This window comes from Pelodiscus sinensis, unplaced genomic scaffold, assembly GCF_049634645.1.
Source record: "Pelodiscus sinensis isolate JC-2024 unplaced genomic scaffold, ASM4963464v1 ctg34, whole genome shotgun sequence".
Lineage (NCBI taxonomy): Eukaryota > Metazoa > Chordata > Testudines > Trionychidae > Pelodiscus > Pelodiscus sinensis.
This window is the reverse complement of record NW_027465849.1, coordinates 4,834,053-4,859,279: the sequence shown is the minus strand read 5'-3', so window position 1 is coordinate 4,859,279 and position 25,227 is coordinate 4,834,053. Positions and strand designations below refer to the sequence as shown.

At 49.5% G+C, this 25,227-nt stretch overlaps 1 protein-coding gene across 1 annotated transcript in view; it reads right to left on the bottom strand.

Annotated features, from left to right (window-relative positions):
* The window catches only part of DLL3 (delta like canonical Notch ligand 3), a 329,262-nt gene continuing 304,035 nt past the window's right edge, over positions 1 to 25,227 (bottom strand). Inside the window, exon 9 of the mRNA XM_075915297.1 lies at positions 1 to 1,030. Coding sequence (XP_075771412.1) covers positions 1,025 to 1,030 — 6 coding nt within the window. The 3' untranslated portion in view covers positions 1 to 1,024. The remainder of the gene's footprint in view (positions 1,031 to 25,227) is intronic.

Below are 25,227 nucleotides of genomic sequence, written 5' to 3'. Positions count from 1 at the left end.
AATAGATATTTTATATATTTCTTTTGAGCGAAAAAGGGGACATACAAAAATGCAAAAGAAAAAAAAATCCAGGAAACAGACAGGGATATATGTACAGGACACTTCTTATAAATATACAATATATACAAGTTAAATATGTATATAGAGTATCTCCAAAAAGCTTTTTGTACACGGCACTTCTTTTGTTTTAAGTTAAAACAAATGCAGTTTTCAAATAATAATAATAAAAAATTATTTAAAGATTTGTTTGCTCCCCCTCCCACCTCTGTAACGTTTTAAAGAGTCGTTCCTATCCCCTCACGCCATTGGTTCCTGAAAGCAAAAGAATCCATTAGTGGAGCGTGTCCCATCTAACCGCCTCCCTTCCAACCCATCTCTGGCACACAGAGAGCGTCGATAGCTTTCCGCCATGTGGTCTCAGCACGAGGCCCCGCCCCTTGTATGGAGGAGGGGTTTATCCCCATCCACCGCTCTGATTGGCCAAGTGGCAATGGGAGGGGCTTCCTTCCTTCACCTCGACAGGGAGGCATTCTGAGACAAAACCACAGCATTAAAATAATAATAATAATAATTAATAATAATTAACAAACCAGGGCAAAAGGAACAAGAGTCCATTCCTGGCAGCCCCCTGCTGGAAAAGGACCAGCCTTTTCTGACTACTGACTACTGTCTTCCTGATGTATCTCTAGTGCAACAACCCCCCCTCCCTCTACTCTCCAGCTTTTCCCCAAAACTCCTCCCGCCCATCCCCAAAAGAGACATCCGCACCCCCTCAACAGCCAACTTTCCACCTTCCAAATCTTCCTCCGTTCCCTTGGTCCCCCCAACTCATATAGCAGCAAGAATAAATATTAAATATTTTTCTCTTTAGAAAACAAACAGGAGTCTATATTTATAATCTATAGATTAAAAAATAATAGTACGTCGTCCGCCGCTGCTCCGGGCGTCCAAGGAGGCGTCTCTGTAAACATTCTTTAGCGGGGTGGTGGGGCGGAGCCACAGGTCCGAGGTTGGGGGGCCACTTTTACACCTAGAAGCAAACAAGAGCGAGGGGCGAACAATTAGGGCAGACGGTAACCAGCCGGGAATCAGTAGGCCCTTGCCCCACCCCCTCCCGCCCCACCCTGGCCAAGGACTCCAGCCCAAGTATCGGGCGCGGGGACTTTGTTCGGCGGATATCCCGGCTCTGAGGACCTCGGTTTGTACACGGGCGGGAGAGGCACTGGCTGCATCTCATCCAGAGTCTCGGCCAGGCTTTGGGACGATCAAAGAAGTCACTCTGTTGCCTCCCCACCCCCATGTGAATCCCATCCCAGCATTTACACTGAGCACAATTGCAGGACTTGGGTGAAGCACTGCGGATATACACCAGCCGTGGATGGAGCTTTACACGAGAGCTATGAAGATGAAGCAGAGGTGATCCAGTTCAGCACAGAGCCATTCACCCCCCTACAAATCCCCGAACCAGATTCCCCCGCGGGCCAATGTTTACACCAATGGAAGGTGGGTGTAAAATGGGTAACTTGGTGGGAACCAGAAAGAGCCTGGGGCAGGCATGGAATGGAGGCCGGAAGTCACCAGAAAGGGGCAGGACTTCATAGAATCATAGAACCAAAGTTGATTAGGGCTGGTCACCTTGTCCCACCGCCCGCTCAATGCAGAACCCACCCCAACTAACCGTCTCCTTGTTTTAGAGCAAGCGAGAGGAAGAGATTTGCCAAGGGCCACTCTTGGTGTTTGGGGAAGAGCTGGGGATAGCAACTAGATCTCCCCACACTTTCCTGGCATCTGATCTGAGCCCTAGATGAGCACTAGAGAACGCACTAGGGCAGCATCTTCGTAGGTTTATGAACAGTGTCTAGCACAGGGGTGCCCTGGTGGATTGGGACAGTCAGGTACTACTGCTGGGTCAATAATAACACTAACTCCTTTTGTCAGGAGGCCTGAAAGCGCTTTGAAAGGTGGACAGGAGCATTACCTCCATTTTACAGCTGGGGAAACTGAGGCACAGAATGGGGTTGTAGCTTGCCCAAAGTCACTCACAGCCAATTATACCTGAGCTCAGGCCTGATGCACTCATTACCCCGACACACCGTTGTGACAATATGTCTGTATAAGATGCCACATGTAAGCTGGTGACGTGCTGGGCCTGCAAACCATGGTGTGGTGCATGTACAGATTGTGTACCGAGACTTACAGCTGTGCGCTGGAAACATCCTTAAACAGCTTGAGGAGGCAGAGCGTTAACCCAGCCTGCCTTGTCTGGCTCCAGGACAGGCAGAGGACAGGGAAAGTTCATTTACATGCGAGGTGAACAAAACCATCAAGCTACCACAGTGAAGACAGTTCAGTGATCACGCGGGGGCCAGAAGCTGCACCCCAGGAAGCTGTGCAGCTTCTCGATGCACAGACAATGGCCTCTCGATTATACAAGGGGGGCAAAAGGCATTGCAGATGTCCACCGCTTACAGCACAAAAGGGCAGCAGCCCACAAGCCTGCAACAGCTGGCTCCTCCTGGCAGGCTGGCGGACGTACTGTGTGACTCGCACTTAGGCCAAGGCATCACGCGATGGAACGGACGTCTAGTGACTGGAGAGCACGTGTTGTTTGCACCCAGACCGGTCTCGCTCTCAGTGTCGCCTACAGCTCTGTCCTTTGCTAATCACTTTTGACTCTGGACCCGTGGTTCTCAGCCCACCAGTCCACGGCTCCAATCAGACTTCCAGGGGTCCACCAAAATACACCAGAAAGCAGGGCTGGCCTTAGCCTCACTGTGGCCCAGGGCACAAAGCCGAACCCGGAGCCCCGCCCAGGGCTGAAGAGACCCCTCCGTCTTTACTGAGCAGCACCACGTACAACAAAAATCGGACTCTGTTTTGGCAGCTGTTGGGCCTCTAGTCTTCTTTGCATTTTATACCCTAGAGGTGTAACTGTATCACTGTCTGTTCCACACAGCTTTTAATCCACTGGATGTGCCATGCCCTGTGATCGGGGCACAGAAGGGCACATTGGGGGGGCTGAGAAAGGAAAAGGCTGAAACCCGCGGCTCTGACCCATCTCAGGGCTGTAACACAGGTGTGACGCAACAGACTGCTGTGGGCACTGACTCCTCGGAGGCAGCCATCTTAATTTCTTAGAAGGCCACAGTGAGAGGGACTGGACGGCGCAGAGACGGTGCCGGGGAGCTCACAAACGGGGTTCGCTGTCTGTTACCCTGTCAGACAAGGTGGCCCATGTCATGGAGAGTTTGCTGGGGGAGCAGAACAATGTTCTCTCTAATCTGTTTCATCCCTGTGCAGAATGAATTTTGTTACATGCACAGAGACATGTGTGGATGTGCACCACTACTAGAAACACATGCCAGCTGTGGGCAGCTGTGGGTGCTCTGCTAATCAGCTGGGTGGCCGGCCAAGTGCACACCCAACAGGGAACACTGACGCAGACAGACTGGCGTGGCAGGGCCACACGACTGCTTGCTAATTCAGGGGCTGACAACTCTGAGTGCCCTGAGCAGACATCACAGCTATCCAGCCTGCGGCATAGTCCAGTCCACTAGCCACTAGGCCACACTGCCTCCTGACAGTTGCCCTTCCCCCCACTTGCACGTGTCCCCCTGTGGAGCCCCTGCACCAACGGAGAGCTCCTACCACGCGCTGGCCCTCAGGCTGGGATGCATATAAAAGTTGCTGGGCCCCGAAAGGCCCCAGGGTGGCTTGTTTGTGCAGAGCAGGGCCTCCCTTATCTGGCCCAGCACCCGGGGCCCATTTACACACGAGCGGGGGCTGCGTTACCGCCCTGTGCCGTGCTGCTAACGAGCAGGGCCCAGTCCACTCCGTTAGGCTTCCAAATACCGCTGGCATGGATCAGCGTCCCCCCCCCACTCTGTGGCCATTCCTCCCCGGGCGGTGCTAAGGAGAAACAAAGTGACCTTCCCCCCCATCTCACAGCCAGCCCTGGGCAGGGCAGGGAACAGAACAGGCGCCTCTTGGCCACGGCACCCTCCTCAGACAAAGACCATGCAGGCCGGGCCAATGCGCCCCTCATTGGCAGGCCTGCACGTGGGCGCGGCATCGCCTCCGTGGCTCCTGCGGGGTGGCTAGAGGCCACCGGCCCTTCTCCCCAGTGCGATTGTTAACGTCGCCTGGCACAAGCAGGCAAAGGGGCCGCAGCAGGTGCAGGGTGAACAGGCACCGGCTGTCTGTCTGGGGCAGAGTGTAACCGAAAGGGGAAGGAGGGACGGGGTGGAGCCGTGGTGTCCAACACGCTCGCCACTCACACGGGGCGGGCCAATCGATTTTGAAGGGGGGAGGGGTCACTTCACAAATTTCTGAAGTGGCCGTGGGCTGCCCCAGAAGGGACGGGGCCTCGAGTGGGAGGGGCTCACAGAGCCTGATTGGTCTGGGGGGTGAGGGGAGTGCACGACGTCTTTGCGGCGGGGGCAAAGCGTTCATGAGAGAGAACAGCCCGCTCCCTGACTGACCTAGGTGCGGGGCAGTGGCAGGGCAGCTGTGGGCTGGGTCAACTGGCTTGGTGGGCCGGATCCAGCCCACGGAGGCTGCCTTGCTCTTCCCTGGGGCACAGGATTTGAGTGCAGGGGTTTGGGTTGTGACCTAGGGCAGGAGGGGATTGTGATCTGGGGCAGGGAATTGGGGTGCAGGGTCTGGGAGGGGGCAGAGGATTTGGCTTATGTGGGGTGGGGGTAGGAATGTGGAGTGCAGAGGGCTGGAGGGGAAAGCGGGGGCAGGGGTGCCAGAGGCAGGCTCTGGCTGGGAGACTTACCAGACAGAGTCCCAGCCAGCAGCCGCAGGCAGTGGTGGATTTAGGGCAGGGCGAGCAGGGCAGCTGCCCCGGGCCCCGCGCTTCCCGAGGTCCCGCGCATGCACCGTGTCAAAGGAGGGGCCCCACAAAATTTCGCTGCCCGGGGCCCCGCGGTGCTGCCATGGGCCCCGTGGCACTCTCATCCGCCCCTGCCAGCAGGGTTCTCAGGCAGGAGCCTGCCCTGCCCCCACACAAGCTGCTCTGTGAATAAGATCCTGGGGGCACAGGGGACTGGTGCTTTGCATGATGCCTGTTTTTCAAACAGGCAGCTCCCATTGGCCAGAAACCGGCCAATGGGATTGTGCTGGGGGCGGGTGCAGCCATGTAGCGCCCCTCCCTCTCCCCTTGCTCACAGTTTGTGGAACCCAAAGGCCCAGCAGCCTCTTTTCTGAGCAGCGGGTGGGGGCAGGGCAAGCAGGGGAGTCGGCCTGAGACTCCCCGCTGCACCTGTGGGCTGGAGCCGGTGGCCTGGCGGGACTGGGAAGCAGAGCTGGGGGGGGGGGGTGCAGCTACTGGCCGCAGCTGGAGTCCAACAGGCTGCGCCCCGACAGGCACTCCCTCTAGTTGCTAGTAGAAGCTGGGCGGGGGATTTTTCTACCGGACAAAGGGCGCAAAAACCAGACTGTCCGGTAGAAAACCGGATACCTGGTAACCCTACTCCCAGCTGTTGGCTTAAGGGGCCCCCGGAGGAACCTGGTGAGAGGAGGCAGCTGGGGAGGACGGCAAGAGAAGCCATCTGTGTCTGGTAACCCCGTGGGAAATCAAACAGCACTTCAGTTGAGATGGCAAAACTTTAGAGGTAGAAAGCCTCAGTGATTTACAGGTGGAAACCAGCACCAGGCTCAGTGCCTCCCTAGGCAAATTTCACAGCTGCATTTCAGAGGCCCCCAAGCACAAATCAAGCACATTGAAATTGCTAATGAAGCAGGGATTTAAATATCCCCTGCTTCATTAGCATAAACATGGCTGCTTCATTAGCATAACCAAGGGTTTCTTTTGGACAGATCCATGTCTAGACAGCCGTTTTTTTCGAAAAAGCTCAGTTTTGAAAAAAAGCCGCAACCATGTTTATGCTAATGAAGCAGGAGATATTTAAATTCCTGCTTCATTAGCAATTTCAATGTGCCTAATCTACATCTCTCTGTTGACAGAGAGGTGGAGTCTAGACACAGCCTTGGTTTTATAGACATGGAAGGGTTGCCAGACTCCCATTGGGATCCACGTTCTCTCCATACACCGCATGCCCAGTGGTGAGATCTGAGCACGCCTGGATGCTAGACCCCAAAATCTGCAGCATTTAGTTTTTGATTCAGACCCATCCCTGGTGGAAAGGGCTGCAGACCAGGAGTGTTTCACTGGATTTCCCGTAGGGGGCACGTCATCAGAGGGGTACCAGCCCCAGACTCCTGCACGGTCAATTCAGGGGCGGGGAGAATTTCAGAGATCAGGGCCAGCACCCCACCCTTGTATGTGGTGTTTCTGTGAGTTGCAGATCTACGCCCAATGTGTCCTAGAGAAACCAAAGCCAGATTCCAACATTGCAAACCACATGGAGATATTTTCAGTTGGGATCCTGGTTAAAACACATCCCCTTAGACCAGTGGTTTTCAAAGTTGGGTCGTGAGCTTGCTTGGGGGGCTCGTGAGCCGTTGTTTTTCTAAGTGTCCGTAGCCATGAAGCCTCGTGGCTCCCGGTGTCTGCGGTTTGCCGTTTCCAGCCAAGGGGAGCTGCAGGAAGCGGCTATGGACACTTGGCTAAACAAAGTGTTGCGGATCTGCCAGCGGCTTGCCTGGACGGCTTCAGACCCCTCGCTCCATTGCTCGCTGTTCTCCACCACGTGAACTAAATAACAGAACTTCCGCCATGGCGATGGAGCACTGCTCGACAAGCACGGTATCTGATGCTTTCCTTTATAAGAAATAACATATTTGTATATTTTTACTAGAGGAAATCATTCGCTTCCATCTCATTTGGCTCCCTTAAAGCCTACTTTGCCGATATGATTGGGCTGGCCCTGGTACCTGGTACAGTTTGGACCTCCCTGGTCCCCGCACACTCGAGACCTGAGCTGTCCTGAACCAGGGAGTTTGCCAGACCAGGAGAAGTCAGCGCTCCCCTGCTGGTTGCACACTCCCAGGGTATTCTCCCTGGACTCCCTGCCTTGCCCCTGGCCTGGCTAATGCTGGCCGGGCAGGGGCTCTTCACGCTGCTGCCCACAGGCTGCCCCACAATCCCCATTCAGGACCGCCTGGCCACTGAGGCTCCACTCCTGTGGGTATTCCCCAGGGTTCTTGGCCTCCCTGCCCTGCTACTAGGGCTGGTCCCACTGTGGCTGGTGATTCCCTGGGGTTCCTCGGCAGGGCTGCCGCCTCCAGCAGCCCCGTTTCAGCTGGGGAGTTTTCCAGCCAGGGCTGCCCAGTCATCCCGGCCCTGCTGTCACCGGAGGTTCCCCAGGGTTCCCGGCAGGGGCCGCCTAGCCACTGCCAGCCCTGCTGCTGCTGGAGGTTCCCCAGCCGGGCCTCATTCCTCCGGCAGCCCTGAAACTGGGGATTCACCGGCTGGGCCAGGACTCCCCAGCCACCTGGCCCACCTGATGCCGGGGTTCTTGGTGGGGTTCCCTGGGAGAGAAGGTGACTTTCCCCTACAGGTACTCACTGCTCCACAGATTATACGTCCAAGAATCGCATTAGCCTGTTCGCCACAACACTGTACTGGGAGCTCAACTTCATGCTGGAATTAGCCCCTCCAATCTGCCGCTATTTGTCAAATACCCTTCTTCTCTAACACCAAAATCGACAAACTTCCAGAGATAATGGCCACAGGCTACAGGTTGTCTGAGTCTGCACTTTAGCCACTTGCAAGACTGGGGCCTACATTTGAAAGGGAAGGACAGCCATGTACTGTACAATCACTGTACCATGCAATACACCCAATACATTCAGTAGCGATGGTTACATGGCCAGCGCATCAACTAGCAACGTTGTCACACTCAACAGCATCTGCAGCAAAGCTGCCATGTGCATAAGGCCCAACTCACCGAGCCGCAATGCCATGGCGCCCGACTCACAGAACAGCAATGCTATAGCACGCAACTCACCAAACAGCAACGCCATGGTATCCAACTCACTGAACAACAATACCCATGACACCCAAGTCACCAAACAGCACCGACAGACACCCAATGCAGTGATCAGCAATGCTATGGTGCCCAAAGCACCAAACAGAAATGCCATGGCACCCAACTCACTGAAGAGAAATGTCATTATGACCAATATGAGTAGAAATACTGTCATACCCAGCACTTAGAGCAGCAAGGCTGCCGCATTCAGAACATAGAATAGCAATGCTGTCACATTCCACTCAGGGAGTAGCAATGCTGTCATAAACGATCATACCAACTTTCAATGCTGTCATGCCCAACATACAACCCTCAATACAATCATGCCAAAACATACTGACTCTCAATGCTGTAATGCCAAACAAACCAACTACCGATCTCGTCATGCCAAACCTACAACTCTCAATGCTGTCATTCCGCCATATACTAAAAACACCATCACACCAAACATACCGACTCTCAGTGATGTCATGCCTAACATAACTCTCAATTCCATGATGCCATCATGCTCAACATACAATTGTCAATACTATCATGCCAAAACATACCGGATAGCAATGCTATGACACCCAACATACCAACTCTCAATGCCGTAGTACTATAATGCCCAACAAAATGACTGTCAATTACATCACGCCTAAGATACCGACTCTCAATGCCCCCCACACCTGACTCTCAATGCCATCATGCTCAACATATCAATTCTCAATGCCATCGTATACAACATACCAACTCTCAATGCCATCATGCTGAACAAACCAACTAGCAATGCCATCATGCCCAACATACAACTCTCAATGCTGTCACGCCAACTCTCACTGCTGTCATGCCCAAAATATCGACCCTCAAAGCCGTCATGCCCACCGTACCAACTCTCAATGCTGTCATGCCAAAACATACCAACTCTCGATGCCATTAGAGAAAGACCTAGATAAGAGAGTCAAAGAGATAGTTATGGCGATAGAAGAGGCAATTGAGCAGACGGTGCCAGAAGAAGAGAAGATCAATAAGAAGTGGATTATGCAGGAGACACTGAAGTTGGTCCAAGAGAAGAGAGTATTGAAGATCAGAAGGGATGTCTCCGAGAGGGCAGAACAGCAATATAGAGTGAAATGCAACAAGGTAAGGAATGTGGCCAGAATGGATAAGGTGAAATGGTTAGAGGAGCAGTGTGAAGATATTGAGAGGTATTACAGCGAGTGTAAGATCAGGGAGATGTATAAGATGATTAGGAATATTAATAGGAAGTGGCAGCCGAAGCAGATGGTGATCAAAGATGAGAATGATAAGGTGTTCATGAATAAGAAGAAGGTTGTGCAGCAACAGATGAGATATTGTACCAATCTATACAAAGCACAGTTGAAGCCAAGTGTCTCAGAGAGACTGATTGAAGAATTGAAAGAGATATCACCGCCAAGCATCGAGAGCAAGACCGATATTCTGAAGGAGGAAGTAGAAAGAGTAGTGAAACAATTAAAGAACAAGAGCCCTGGAAATGATAAGATTACGGGAAAGATGATGAAATATAGTGGAGAAAATATGATTCAGGAAATACATTGACTATGTAACCACATTGCCTTAACGAGTCATCTAGGCAAGGTGCTGATGATGATACTGACGGAGAGATTGAGATCGCAGATAGAAGAACTTCTATCTTTCCTGAATCCCACTTGCTCATCTGCTAGAAGTACTATACAGCAGATATTGGCACTAAGATTGATAGCGGAGAAAGCTTGGTGAAAGAACAAGAATATCTACAAGTGCTTCATCGATTTTCAGAAGGCATTTGACAGTATATATCGGAAAGTGACTTCGGTGGTGTTGGTGTCATATGGAGTGGGTAGCAGATTGATAAGGTTGTTGAAGGATATCAACGATAATGCGGAGGCAGAGGTGAGAACGTATGGAAAGTTTGGAAGTTGGTTTGGAACGAGTAGAGGTATGAGACAAGGAGATCTGATATTGCTGAGTATCTTCATCACACACCTACAGAGAGCGATGGACAAGATTAAGGAAGAGGTAGAAGTGCACAGGATGAGAATTAATAACTTGAGGTTCACGGATGATACAGTTATCATCGAGGAAGATGAAGAGAAGTTAGCGAGAATGGTGCAAGTGCTAAATGAGGAAAGGAAGCGGTATGGACAGATTATGAATATCAATAAAATGAAGACAATGGTATTTGGAGATAAGGAAATAGGAAGGAAGATCAGTGTAAATGGGATCGAACTAGAGAAGGTAGAGAAGTTCATATATTTGGGGAGCAACATGACGTATGATCTAGACTGTAAGAAGGAAATAGTGACTAGAATAGCAAAAGCAAGAGTGAGTTTGAAAGCGATGGATATATCTGGAAAAGTAAAGCAATTAGCTTAGGAACAAAGCTGAGCATCTTGAAAACGTGTGTATTTAGCAGCATGTTGTACAGATGTGAGACATGGGTGATAATGAAAGATTCGAAGAGAAGGATATTGGTGTTCGAGAGGAGTTGTTATAGAAAGATCCTGAGAATAGGATGGATGCAGAAAGTTACCAGTGAGGAAATATATAGGAAGATAAAGCCAAAAGAGAACCTACTGCAGGTTATACAATGGAAGTTACAGCTATTCGGGTATATTTGCAGAATGAACGATGAGAGAAAAGTTAAGACCTAGATATTCGGCATAATGGATGGTCCGAATAGGAGAGGCAGACCCCAAAGAGAATGGGTAGACGATATAGTAGATTGGTGAGGAGCTAGTCTACAGAAACTAAGCCACTCAGCACTTGACAGGGAAAGATGGAAAGAAATAGAGAGGCATCGGACACCAACAGGCGCTGAGCCCATGGTTGCTGCTGATGATGATGAACGCCATCTGCCCAACATACTGACTCTCAGTGCCTTGATACTGAACAAACCAACTAGCAATGCCATTACACCCAACAAACCAACTAGTAATGCCGTTATGCCCAACATACAACTCTCAACGCTGTCATGCCCAACATAATGATTAGCAATGTCATCATACCCAACACACCAACTCTCAATAACTTCATGCCCAACATACCGATTCCCAATGCCATCACACCCAGTATATCGACTCTCAATGCCATCATAACCAGTATAGCAACACTCAGTGCCGTCATGCTGAATGAATCAACTAGCAATGCCATCATGCCCAGCATACCGACTCTCAATGCTGTCATGCCGAAACATACTGACTCTCACTGCTATCACATCCTATATGCTGTTTTGCAATGCTGTCACATCCAACATACTGACTTTCAAAGCTGTCATGTCAAACATACTGACTAGCAATGTCGTCACACCCAACATGCCAACTCTTAATGCCATCACGCCCAACATATATTCTTTTAATAGCATCATGCCCAATACATTGACTCTCAAAGATGTCACGCCAACATATCGACTCTTAATGTCATCACACTCAACAAACCGACTCTCAATGCCATAGAACTCAACATACCGACTTCCAATGCCATTACTCCCAAGATAGCGACTCTCAATACTGTTACCCCCAATATATTGACTCTCAATGACGTTTTGCCCAACAAACCAACTAGCAATGCCTTCATGCCCAACATACAACTCTTAATGCTGTCATGCCAAAACATACCGATTCTCATTGCTGTCACACTCAACATACCAATTCTCAATGCTGCCACGCCCAGTATACTGACTCTTAATGCTATGACACCCAATATATTGAGTTTCAATGCCATTACGTTAAATATATCAACTCTCAATGCCACCATGTAAAACAGGGCTACTCAACTTTGGAAGCCGCGGGGGCCACAATAACACTCTCAGCACATGCCGAGGGCCACAATTAAGTGTAGTTGCATATACATGTACAATATACAACTCTCAATGCTGTCATGCCAAAACATACTCTCAGTGCTGTCATACCCAACATATCGACTCTCAATCCAGTCATGCTGAACGAACCAACTAGCAATGTTATCCTGCCCAACAAACCAACTAGCAATGTTATCCTGCCCAACAAACCAACTAGCAATGCTGTCACACCTAACATTCTGACTCTCAGTGTAATCATGCCCAACACACTGGCTAGCAATGCCATCATACCCAACATGCTGACTCTCAATGGCGCCACGGCCAACATACTGCCTCTCAATGCCATCACATCCAACATATCAAGTATCAGAGGGTTAGCCGTGTTAGTCTGAACCTGCAAAAACAGCAAGGAGTCCTGTGGCGCCTTATAGACTAACTGAAGTGTTGGAGCATAAGCTTTCGTGGGCAAAGACCCACTTCGTCAGATGCATGTAGTGGAAATTTCCAGAGGAAGGAATAAATATGCAGGCCAGAATCAGGCTGGAGATGATGAGGTGGATTCAATCAGGGAGGATGAGGCCCACTTCTAGTAGCTGATCTGGAGTTGTGAATTCCAAGAGAGGAGAAGCTGCTTTTGTAGTTAGCAAGCCATTCACAGTCTTTGTTTAATCCTGAGTTGATTGTGTCAAACTTGAAGATGAACTGTAGCTCAGCAGTTTCTCTTTGAAGTCTAGTCCTGAAGTTTTTTTTGCTGCAGGATGGCTACCTTTAGATCTGCAATTGTGTATCCAGGGAGACAGAAGTGGAAATTTCCACTACATGCATCTGACAAAATGAGTCTTTGCCCACGAAACCTTATGCTCCAACACTTCGGTTAGTCTATAAGGTGCCACAGGACTCCTCGCCACTTTCACATTCAACATACTGATTCTTAATGCTGTCATGCCAACATACCGACTGTCAATGACATCATGCCCAATATATCGACTCTCAATGCTGTCATCCCAAAGAAACCAACTAGCAATGTTGTCATGCTCCACATACAACTCTCAATGCTGCCATGCACAACATTCCGACTCTCAGTGCTCTCACCTGCAACATATCTACTCTTAATGCCGTCATGCCCAACATACTGACTAGCAATGTCATCATAACCAACAAACCAACCCTCAATGCCTTCACACCCAGAACACCAACTCTCAATGCCATAACACCCAACATGTCACCTCTTAATGCCATCATGCCCAACATACCAACTCTTAATGTTGTCATACCCAACACACCAACTCACCAAACAGCAATGCCATAGTGACCAACTCAATGAACAGCAATGCCGTAGTGCACAACACACCAAACAGCAATACCATGGTGCCCAACTCATTGAACCACAATGGCATGGCATGCAACTCACCAAACAGCTATACTATGGTGTGCAATTCACTGAACAGCAATTCCATGGCATGCAACTCACTGAACCACAGCAAGGCACCGAACTCACCGAACAGCAATGCCCATGATGCCGAAGTCCCAGAAGAGCAATGATATATGCTCAACGTATTGAGCAGCAATACCATGGTGCCCAATGCACCAAACAGAAATGCCATAGCACCCAACTCACTGAACAGCAATGCCATAGAGCCCAGCTCACTGAACAGCAATGCCCAACTCAACAAAAAGCAATGCCCCCAGCAACTATGCCATTATGACCAATATGAGTAGAAATACTGTCATACCCAGCACTTAGAGCAGCAAGGTTGCCGCATTCAGAACATAGAATAGCAATGCTGTCACATCCCACTCAGGGAGTAGCAATGCCGTCATGCTGAAACATACTGATTCTCTATGCCGTCATGCTGAACAAACCAAATAGCAATGCCGTCATGCCCAACATTCAACCCTCAGTGCTGTCATGCCAAAACATACTGACTAGCATTGCTGTCACACCCAACATCCCGACTCTCAATGCCGCCACGCCCAACATACTGACTAACAATGCCATCATACCCAATGTAGTAAGGGCCCCTATTACTCGGGCCGCTGCTTGGGCCGGCCTCTTGCCCCCTTCCCCAGGAGTCGGGGCTTGCAGCTGGTTTCTGGGGTAGGGAGCCCAGCCACTCCTCCTGGGACTCCCTCCCTTGCTGTTTCTGTTCTAAAGCTGTGCTGGTTTACTGACAAACTCTGGCTCGTTCGCTCTCCTCTGCCTCTCTTTGCATCCTCTCACTCTCCCCCCCACCTTCCAATTGAGGAGGCTTTTAAAGGCCTCCAGCGAGCCAGCAGTGGAGTCAGCTGGCTCCAGTCTTCCTGAGCCAGCTCCCTACCAGCTGCTTCTAATTGTCCTGCAGCCCTCTGCTTCTATTTAGCCCCCTTTTTGGGCTGCTTTTCTCCCACTCTGCAGCAGCTCTTTTGGCCTGACCCTGCCACACATCCCCCTCTTTTGCTCAACACCATGGAGTTGGGCTAATTGGGATGAAAAACAGTGCACCCTTGAGAAGCCGTCTGCATTCCCATGATGGACTCCAGAGCTATGTAGCACACAAAAGTGGAAGGGCTACAGGGACAGGAACCACCTGTACCCTTGCATTCCTGTCCTTCTTTCGGTGCATCCATTGCAGGGAAGCATGATCGGTGACAAGGGTAAACTTTCTCCTGAGGAGGTAGTAGCACAGGCTTTCCATGGCCTATAGTACTGCAAGGCATCCCCTCTCTACCACCGCATAGTTTTGTTCCCTCAGCAGGAGATTTCTGCTGAGATACAGGACGGGGTGTTCTTCTTCCCCAGCTACTTGTGACAACACTGCCCCTAGACCTACTTCTGAGGCATCGGTCTGCAGGATAAACGCCTTCTTAAAACCGGGGGCTATGATAACTGGGTCACCGCAGAGGGCAGTCTTCAGATCAGTAAAAGCTTTTTCTCCTGCAGTAGTCCATTTTACAATGTCGGGGCCACGGGCTCCAGTCAGGTCAGTCAAGGAGTATGCCCCGGAAGCAAAGTGGGGAACGAACCTGTGGTAATACCCAACCCATCCCGGGAATGCCCTACTTGGCTGGGGCCCGTTTTGTATTGCTTCCACTTTGATGAGTTGGGGCTTCACTGCATCCCTTCCTGCAATATACGTGAGGTATTTAGCTTCAGCTAGCCATATCGCATACTTAGTGGGGTTCGCCATAAGTCCAGCGCTCCTTAGGGTCTCCAACACAGCCTCCACTTTCTCTAGGTGTGTATCCCAATCTGGGCTGTGGAAAACAACATCATCCAAATAGGTGGCCGCATACTTGGCATGCAGATGTAATAGCTTGTCCATGAGCCTTTGGGATGTTGCAGGGGCCCTATGCAAGCCAAAAGGGAGAACCGTATACTGGAAGAGACCCTCCAGAGTTGAAAAGGCCGTCTTTTCTTTGATTCCTGGGGCCAGAGGGATCTGCCAGTAGTCCTTGGTCAAGTCAAGGGTGGACAAAAATCGTGCCTTTCCCAGTTGGTCAATGAACTCGTTTACCCATGGCATGGAGCAGGCATCAATTTGGACACCTCATTTAACTTTTGGAAGTCATTGCAAAATTGTAGGCTTCCATCAGGCTTGGAAACCAAAACAAATAGGACTAGACCACTGGCTATGGGACTCCTCAATAACTCTGAGTTCCTGCATTTTCTTAACCTCAGCTTGGAGCTCCCCTTGCTTTGCCTTGGGTATTCGATAGGGCTTAACGTTTACCTTCACCCCTGGATCAGAGATGATGTCATGGTAAACCTCAGTAGTTCTACCGGGATCTGCAGAAAATACATCGTGATTTCTCTCAATCATGTCAGCTACTTCTGCCCGTTGGTCCGGGGTCAACTCGGGATATTCCCACTTGCCTTTGTGGGTTTTCTGCTTGGGGTGGTGCCCCCAGAGCAACCAACTGTACTTCTCTGCTCGCCAAGGTTTCAGCAGGTTGATATGATATATTTGCTCTGACTTCTGCAGGTCAGGATGACAAACCTTGTAGCCTACCTCCCCAATGGCTTCTATCACTTCATATGGCCCCCCTGCCACCAGGCTAGGAGCTTACTCTCCACTGTTGACACCAACACCATCACCCAGACTCCCACTTGGAACTTTCAGGGTGTTGCTCGATGGTTGTAATAGGCCTATTGGGCCTCTTGTACCTTCTCTAAATGTTCCCACACTATGGGGGTGACTCTGACTATTCTATCCCTCATCTGGAGCACATGATCAATGATGTTTCTCCCTGGATTGGGCTGCTCCTTCCATGCCTTTTTGGCAAGGTCCAGAATAACCTGTGGGTTACGCCCATACAATAGCTCGAATGGGGAAAACCCAGTAGAAGCTTGAGGGTCTTCGTTATGGCAAACATGAGGTATGGCAGCAAAATATCCCAGTCAAAATATCCCTGGCTTACCACTTTCTTTATCATATTTTTCAGAGCCCTGTTAAACCGTCGGTTTGGGGAGGATAGAATGATGTCCCGTATGTGGAACATGGTACACAAGTCCTTCACCAGCTTGGACAGAAAGGGTGTCCCTGGATCTGTTAGGATTTCTTTGGGTATCCCTACCCTAGAGAAAATGTGAATTAGCTCCCTAGCTATTGTTTTGGACAGAGTATTGCATAGGGGCACAGCCCCCAGGTACCGGATGGCATTGTCCAAAACTACTAGTATGCTCTGATGGCCCCACACAGACTTCTCTAGTGGGCCAATTATGTCCATAGCAATCCTCTCGAAGGGGACTTCAGTGATGGGTAGGGGTACTAGTGGGGGGCCCTCAGGTGTGGTCAGGTCCCGTGTAACTGGCATTTGGGACAGGAAGCACAATATCTCTGGACTTCCATGCAGATCCCTGGCCAAAAGAACCTCTGTAGAATGCGGTCTAGGGTCTTGTCTTCCCCCAGATGCCCCCCAAACAAATGATTGTGAGCTAACTCCATTACCGCCCTCTGGTGCTTTTGAGGTATTAAGAGTTGTTCCACCTCTTGGTCCTGTACACGGGCTACTCTAGATAGCAGACCCCCCTTAATTATATAATAAGGCCCAGTACCTTTGCTCCTTCCCTCCATTGGGACCCCATTAACTTCGACCACATCCTTACAGACATTTTGATGAACTGGATCATTGGCTTGATCCTGTCCAAAGGTCTCCTGAGAAAATCCAACATGTCCAAGCCCAAGGGGACCTATCTCAGTTCCCTCCCCTGACGAGCTGGGTCCTGCTTCTGGTTCATCTACTTCCGGGGTTTCCCTCCTAGTAGTCAAGCAGGCTTCCCCCCCTGCAAGCACCTGCCTCAGATTTTGAGCCAAGATTCTTGTCCCCAATCTCTTAGCTGCCCTCCTCTCCTGCTGGTCTTCCAGGGTTTCCCTGGCACAGAGAACAGGTCCTGGAAAAATTCATGGAAAGCTGGGAGGGAGCTACCTTTTTCTGCCCAGTCTCTTGGTAGCAGGTCATTAAAGCCAGGGGAGTCCTGTCCTATGACCACCGGGTAGGGGAGCCTTGGGACCATCCCCACAGTCGTGCTTGTGATACTTCCTTGCACTTCTAATTTCACGCGGATAGTGGGGTAATAATGGACGTCCCCATGTACACAAGAAATCCCAGTGCACTTGGCTCGGGTCAGCTGGTCCTGCCCCACTAACTTCCCTGAGACCTACATAGCTGCACTCCCGGAGTCCACTAATGTGGTGGCTTCCACCCCACACATTTTCATGGGCTGGGTGTACTGATGGGGGACCATTGCAATACCTACAAGTTTTATCAGGGTCTTGCAGGTTAGCTAGGTCACATTGCATAGGCTCTTCTATATTGGGGCATTGAGTCACTATGCCCTATTTCCTCGCAGGCGTAACTCCTATATCCTGTGCGGGACACTCCCCTTTTCTTTGGGCTGTTGGGTCTGGCCCCCTAGTCCTCTCTACCCCAGCCCCCACGTCCCTTTGCAATCTCCAGTCGCTCTTCCACCTCCTTCCTCTCTGTCCGTGCTCGGTCTGAGGTTTCGGGAGCATGGACCCTTGGAGTAAGGGTGGGTCTCTTGTTCCAATGCACCTCATCCCCAGGGTTTCGGGAAAGTTCCTTGGTAGTCATCAGCCTCTCTACGAGGGCCACTAAGTCATCGAATGTAGAAGGGTCATTCTGGCCAACATACTCCCGCAGGTCTGGTGGTAACCTGTCGAGGACGATGACCTCAATGATTTTCTCTGGACTGTGGATCTCAGGTCGCAGCCACTTCTGTGCCAGATGGACCAAGTCAACTATCTGGGGATGAGGGATAGCTCAGTGGTTTGAGCATTGGCCTGCTAAATTCCAGGGTTGTGAGCTCAGTCTTTAAGGGGGCCATTTAGGGATCTGGGGCAAATCTATCAGGGATGGTACTTGGTCCTGCCACGAGGGAGGGGACTAGACTCAATGATCTCTTGAGGTCCTTTCCAGCTCTATGAGATAGGTATATCTCCATATTTAACCGGGTCCTGGGTGCTCAGTCATCTGGATATTTCCATGTGTGGACTCTTTGGGCTCTCACAGCTGCCGTGACCCTTGCCTGTGCCAGAATCTCAGCTTTCAACTGGGAGTAATTGAAAGTGGCTTCCTCCACAAGTTGAGGAGCTTCCCCAGGCAGGAATGGGGCTAAAATGCTGGCCCACTGGGCTTGGGGCCAGGCCTCCCACAAGGCTATCTCTTCAAAGGCCAAAAGGTAGGCCTCCACATTATCATCTTCTGTAGGTAACAACTGGCCTGTAATGGCTGGGCCCCATCTTGACTATGTGTCTGGATGACCAGGGCTTTCAGCTGGTTCACCACATTCTGCAGGGTGGCTCAGTCCTGGGCTGCCTGGCTCATCAGCAACTGGTTTGTTTCCTGCTGGAGCTGCACCGACTCCTGCTGGGCAGCCACTTGCACCCAGGTAGCCTCTTGCAGTGGCCTGCACCAGCATCTTCACCGTGTCCTCCATATGTACTTCTCCTTTAAGAGGGGTCAAGTTACCTGGCTTTAGGGTTGCTGTGAAGCCTCATAGCAGAATCCCAGCCCTGACACCACATGTGGCAAGGACCCCTTTACCCAGGCCACTGCTTGGGCTCCTCTTGCCCCCTTCCCCAAGGGTCAGGGCTTGCAGCTGGTTTCTACAGTAGAGAGCCCAGGCACTCCTCCTGGGACTCCCTCCCCTGGGCTGTGTTTACACTGGCATGAATTTCCGGAAATGCTTAAAACAGAATAGTTTTCGTTATAAGTATTTCCGGGAAAAGAGTGTCTACATTAGCAGGCTGCTTTTCCGGAAAAGCCCTTTTTCCGGAAAAGCATCTGTGGCCAATGTAGACGCGCTTTTCTGGAAAAGAGCCCCGATCGACATTTTCGTGATCGGGGCTTTTTTCCGGAAAAGACTACTGGACTGTCTACACTGGCCCTTTTCTGGAACAGTGTTCCGGAATAAGGACTTATGCCCGAGCGGGAGCAGAATAGTTTTTCCGGAATAGCGGCTGATTTTGTACAGTAAAGCATTGTTGCTTTTCCGGAAATTCAAGGGCCAGTGTAGACAGCTCGCAGCTTATTCCGTAAAAGCGGCTGATTTTCCGGAATAAGTGGCCCAGTGTAGACACAGCCCTGCTGTTCCTGCTCTAAAGCTGTGCTGGTTTACTGACAAACTGTCTCTGTCTCTCCTCTACCTCTCCATCCATCCATTCACTCTCCCCGCCCACCTTCCTATTGAAGAGGCTTTTAAAGGCCTCCAGCAAGCCAGCAGTGGAGTCAGCTGGCCCCAGTCTGCCTGAGCCAGCTCCCTACCAGCTGCTTCTAACTGTTCTGACGCCCTCTGCTTCTATTTAGCACGTCTTTCACCTTTTTTGGGCTGCCTTTCTCCCACTCTGCAGCAACTCTCTGGCCTGACCCTGCTACGCCAACATACCAACTCTCAATGGCGTCATGCAGAACAAACCAACTAGCAATGCCATCATGCCCAACATACAACTGTCAACGGTGTCATGCTGAATCATAACGACACTCAGTACCCTTACACTCAACATATCGACAATCTGTGCTGTCACACCCAAAATACTAACTCTCAGCGGTGTCATACCCATCATACCGACCTTCAACTCTTAATGATGTAATTGCAAAACAAACCGAGTAGTAATGCTGTCCTGCCCAACATACCAACTCTCAATGCCATGGCACTCTACATACTGACTCTCAACGCCATCATGAATAATATACTGACTAGCAATGCCGTCATACCCAACATAGCAGCTCTCAATGCTGTCATGCTGAAGAAACCAACCAGCAATGCCATCCTGCCTAACATACAACTCTCAATGCCGTCACGCCCAACATATCGACTCTCAATACTCTCATACTTAACATACCAACTTAATGCTGTCATGCCCAGCATACAACCCTTAATGATGTCATGCCGAAACATACAGACTAGCAATGCTGTCACACCCAACATACAACTCTCAATGCTGTCATGCCAAAACATACCAACTAGCAATGCTGTCCCAATACATCAACTCTCAATGCCGTCACATCCAACATATCAACTTGCAATGCTGTCATAGCTAACACAGAATTATAGAATCCTAGGGCTGGAAGAGACCTCAGGAGTTCATAGAGTCTAGCACCTTGCCTGAAGCATGACCAACCACAACTAATATCCAACCTAGACCTTCCCCGCTGTAACTTGAGACCATTGCTCCTTGTTCTGCCATCTGTCACCACTGTCCATCTTCTCTGGAACCTTCCTTCAGGAAGTTGAAGGCTGCTATCAAATCCCCCCTCACTCTTCTCTTCTACAGACCAAATCCCTCGGCCTCTCCTCATACATCATGTGCTCCTGCCCCTAATCATTTTGGTTGCCCTCTGTTGGACCCTCTCCAATGCATCCACATCCTTTCTACAGTGGGGGCCCCAGAACTGGACTCAATACTCCAGATGTGGCCTCACCAATGCTCAATAAAGGAGAATAACTTCTCTAGATCTGCTGGAAATGCTCCTCTTAATGCACCCCAATATGCCATTAGCCTTCTCGGCTACAAGGGCACACTGTTGATTCATATCCAGCTTCTCATCCACTGTAATCCCCAGGTCCTTTTCTGCTGAACTGCTACTTAGCCAGTCTGTCCCGAGCCTGTAGCAGTGCTTGCGATTCTTCTGTCTCAAGTGCAAGGCTCTGCACTTGTCCTTGTTGAACCTCATCAGATTTATTTTGCTCCAATCCTCCAATGTATCTAGGTCACTCTGAACCCTATCCCTACCCTTCAATGTATCTATCTCTCCCCCAAGCTTAGTGTCATCCGCAAACTTGCTGAAGGTGCAATCCATCCCCCTCGTCCAGGTCATTAATAAAGATGTTGAACAAAACTGGCACTAAAATGATTCTGGGGCACTCTGCTTGAAACTGGCCACCAGCAGACATCGAGTAGTTGATTACTACCCATTGAGCCCGATAATCTAGCCAGCTTCCCAGCCACCTTACAGTTCATTTATCCAATCCATACTTCTGTAACTTGCTGGCAAGAATGCTGCGGAAGATTGTATCAAAAGCTTTGCTAAAGTCAAAGTATATCACATCCACTGACTTTCCCACGTCCACAGAGCCAGTTACCTCATCACAGAAGCTAATCAGATTGGTCAGCCATGACTTGCCCTTCGTGAATCCATGTTGACTATTCCTGATCAGTTTCCCCTCTTTCAAATGCTTCAAAATGGATTCCGTGAGGATCCCCTCCATGATTTTTCCAGGGACTGAGGTGAGGCTGACCGGTCTATAGTTCCCTGGATTGACTTTCTTCCCTTTTTAAAAGATGGGCACTACAATTTCCTTTTTCCAATCATCAAGGACCTCTCCTGATCTCCATGAGTTTTCAAAGGTAATGGCCAAAGGCTCTGCAATGACATCTGTCAACTCCCTCAGTACCCTCGGATGTATTAAATCTGGTCTTATGGATTTGTGTATGTCTAACTTTTCTAAATAGTTTTTAATCTGTTTTTTCTCCATTGAGGGTTGCTCATCTCCTTCTCATACTGCGTTGCCTAGTGCAATTGTCTGGGAACAGACCTCTTCTGTAAAGACAGAGGCAAAAAAAGCAATAAGTGCTTCAGCTTTTCCCACATCATCTGTCACTAGGTTATCTCCCTCATCTAGTAAGGGCCCCCCACTCTCCCTGGTCACCCTCTTATTGCTAAGATGCCTGTAGAAACCTTTCTTGTTACCCCTCACATCCCTTGCTGGCTGCAAATCCAATTGCTCTTTCACCTGACTGATTACACCTCTGCATTCTTGAGAAATATATTTATACTCTTCCCTAGTCATCTGTCCAAGTTTCCACTTCTTGTAAGCTTTCCTTTTGTGTTTAATCTCACTAAGGATTTCACGTTGAAACATACCGGCTACGTCTACACTGGCACCCTTTTCTGGAAATGCTTAAAACGGAACAGTTTTTCTATTATAAGTATTTCCAGAAAAGCGCGTCTACTTTGGCAGGATGCTTTTCGGGAAAAGAACTTTTTCCGGAAAAGCGTCCATGACAATATAGACGCGCTTTTCCGCAAAAAAGCCCCGATCGTCATTTTTGCGATCAGGGCTTTTTTGCGGAAAAGACTACTGTGCTGTCTACACTGGCCCTTTTCTGGAACAGTTTTTCCGGAAAAGGACTTTTGCCCGAATGGGAGCAGCATAGTTTTTCCGGAAAAACAATGATGATTTTACATTAGATCATCATTGCTTTTCCAGAAAAGCAAGCGGCCAGTGTAGACAGCTCACAGCTTATTCCGGAAAAGCGGCTGCTTTTCCAGAATAAGTGGCCCAGTGTAGACACAGCCACCAACTCTCAATGCCTTTCTGCCCAACAAACCAACTTGCAATGCTGTCATGCCCAACATACAACTTTTAATGTTGTCATGACAAAACATACTAGTGGCTGTGTCTACACTGGCACTCTTTTCCGGAAAAGGGATGCAGATGAGCCAAGTCGGAATTGCAAATGCAGCGGGGATTTAAATTTTCCCCGCTGCATTTGCATGAACATGGCTGCCGCTTTTTTCCAGCTCGGGGCTTTGCTGGAAAAAAGCGCCAGTCTAGACAGGGATCTTTCAGAAAATAAAGCCTTTTCCGGAAGATCCCTTATTCCTCTTAAAATCAGGAATAAGGGAACTTCTGGAAAAGGTTTTATTTTCCGAAAGACCCCTGTCTAGACTGGCGCTTTTTTCCGGCAAAGCCTCGAGCCGGAAAAAAGCGGCAGCCATGTTCATGCAAATGCAGCGGGGAAAATTTAAATCCCCGCTGCATTTGCAATTCCGACTTGGCTCATCTGCATCCCTTTTCCGGAAAAGAGTGCCAGTGTAGACACAGCCACTGTTTCTAAAGGCCGTCAAGCCCAACATACCGACTCTCAAGGACACCACACCCAACATGCTGACTCTCAATGCTATCACATCCAGCATACTGACTCTCAGTGCCGTCATGCCAGACAAACCAACTATCAATGACATCATTCCCAACATACAACTCTGAATGCTGTCATGCCAAAATAAACCGACTCTCAATGCTATCACATCCAACATACCGCATCTCAACGCTGTCATGCTGAAACATACCAACTCTCAATGCCATCACACCCAAAATACCGATTCTTAGTGCCGTGATGGCCAACATACTGACCCTCATAGCCAACATACCAATTCTGAATGACATCATGGCCAACGTACAATTCTTAATTATGTCATTCCAAACCATATTGGCTATGTCTACACTATGAGTTTTTTCAGCAAAAAATATGCTAATGAAGGTCCCATTTGCATGAGTCGTGATCTCATTTGCATATTTCCTGCCAATCCGTTTTTGCACTAGGGTTTTTGTGCAAAAACAAGCAGTGTGGATGTTTTCTTTTTGCACAAAAACCCCTTTCCCCGCAAGATCCTTATACCCCCAAAAAGGAGGTTTACCGATCTTGTGGGAAAAGGGGTTTTTGTACAAAAAGAAAACGCCCACACTGCTTGTTTTTGCACAAAAACCCTAGAGAAAAAATGGATCGGCAGAAAATATGAAAATGAGATTGTGACTCATGCAAATGAGTCCCTCATTAGCATATTTTTTTGTGGAGAAAACTCGTAGTGTAGATATAGCCACTGAATAGTAATACTGTCACACCCAACATACCCACTCTCAATGCTGTCATGCCCTAAATACTGACTAGCAATGCCGTCATAGCCAACAACCAAATCTCAATGTCATCAGGCCCAACATAATGACTCTCGAGGCCGTCATGCCCAACGTAAGGACTAGGAATGCAGTTATATGCAACAACCCAATTCTCAATGCTGTCATGCCCAACAGAACAACTCTCAGTGCCATCCTGCCCAACATACCGACTAGCAATGCTGTTATACTTAACAGCCCAACTCTTAATGCCATCATGCAGAAAAAAACAACTCTCAATGCTGTCATGCCCAACATACAACTCTCAATGCTGTCATGCCCAACATAGTGACTAGCAATACCGTCACATATCGACTCTCAATGCTGTCACACCCAACATATTGATTCTTAATGCTGTCATAACCAATGTGCCAACTCTCAATGCTGTCATGGTCAATATACAACTCTTAATGATGTCGTGCCGAAACATACCAATGAGTAATGCCATCACACCCAACATATCAACTCTCAATGCCATTAAGCTCAACATACTGACTCTCAATGCTGTCATGCCAAACACATCAACTCTCAATGTTATCAAACCCAACCACACAACTCCCAATTACGTCATGCCCAACATACAACTCTTAATGACGTCATACCAAAACATACCAACTAGCAATGCAGTCACACCCAAGATACCGACTCTCAATGCTGTCATGCCCAACATACTGAGTAACGAAGCCTTCATGCCCAAAATACAACTCTCAATGCCATCATGCTAAAGACAGTGACTAACAATGCCTTCACACCCAATGTGGGCAATAATTTTTAAAAGGGGGCCACTTCCTAAATTTCTGAAGTGGTGCCAGGTCTCCCCAGAAAGGGTGGGGCTTCAGGTGAAAGGGGCGGGCCCAGGAAACTTCTTGTGCTTCACTTCCACCCTGATTGGCCTGGGGTGGGGAAGCGAGAGAAGTCTTCTCCCGTCCTCCCCGCCCCACCCTATAAAGAGAAATGACAGCTGTTTGAAAACAGTTGCCAGTTCCATCGAGGCACCTAGCAAAAGGAGACCGCACACACTCTTCCTGCCCCAGGCTAATCAGGGCCTGGGGGTAGGGGAATGCTCAAAGTCTCCTCGCCCCTGCAAGAGCCTGCAGCTAGAGAGACATGCTAGCAGTTTTAAAACAGCTTGTGTGTCTCTCTAGCCACTGTGCGCCCTTAGGGCCTGGTGTATAAGGCAGGGCAGCATGCGAGAGACTTTGCACTCTCTGTCCCCAGGCCCTGATTGGCTAGGGTGTGGGGAATGCACAAAGCTCCCTCCGGCAAAAGGCGTGCAGCTGCTAGAGATAAACTCTGGCTGTTTTAAAACAGCCAGC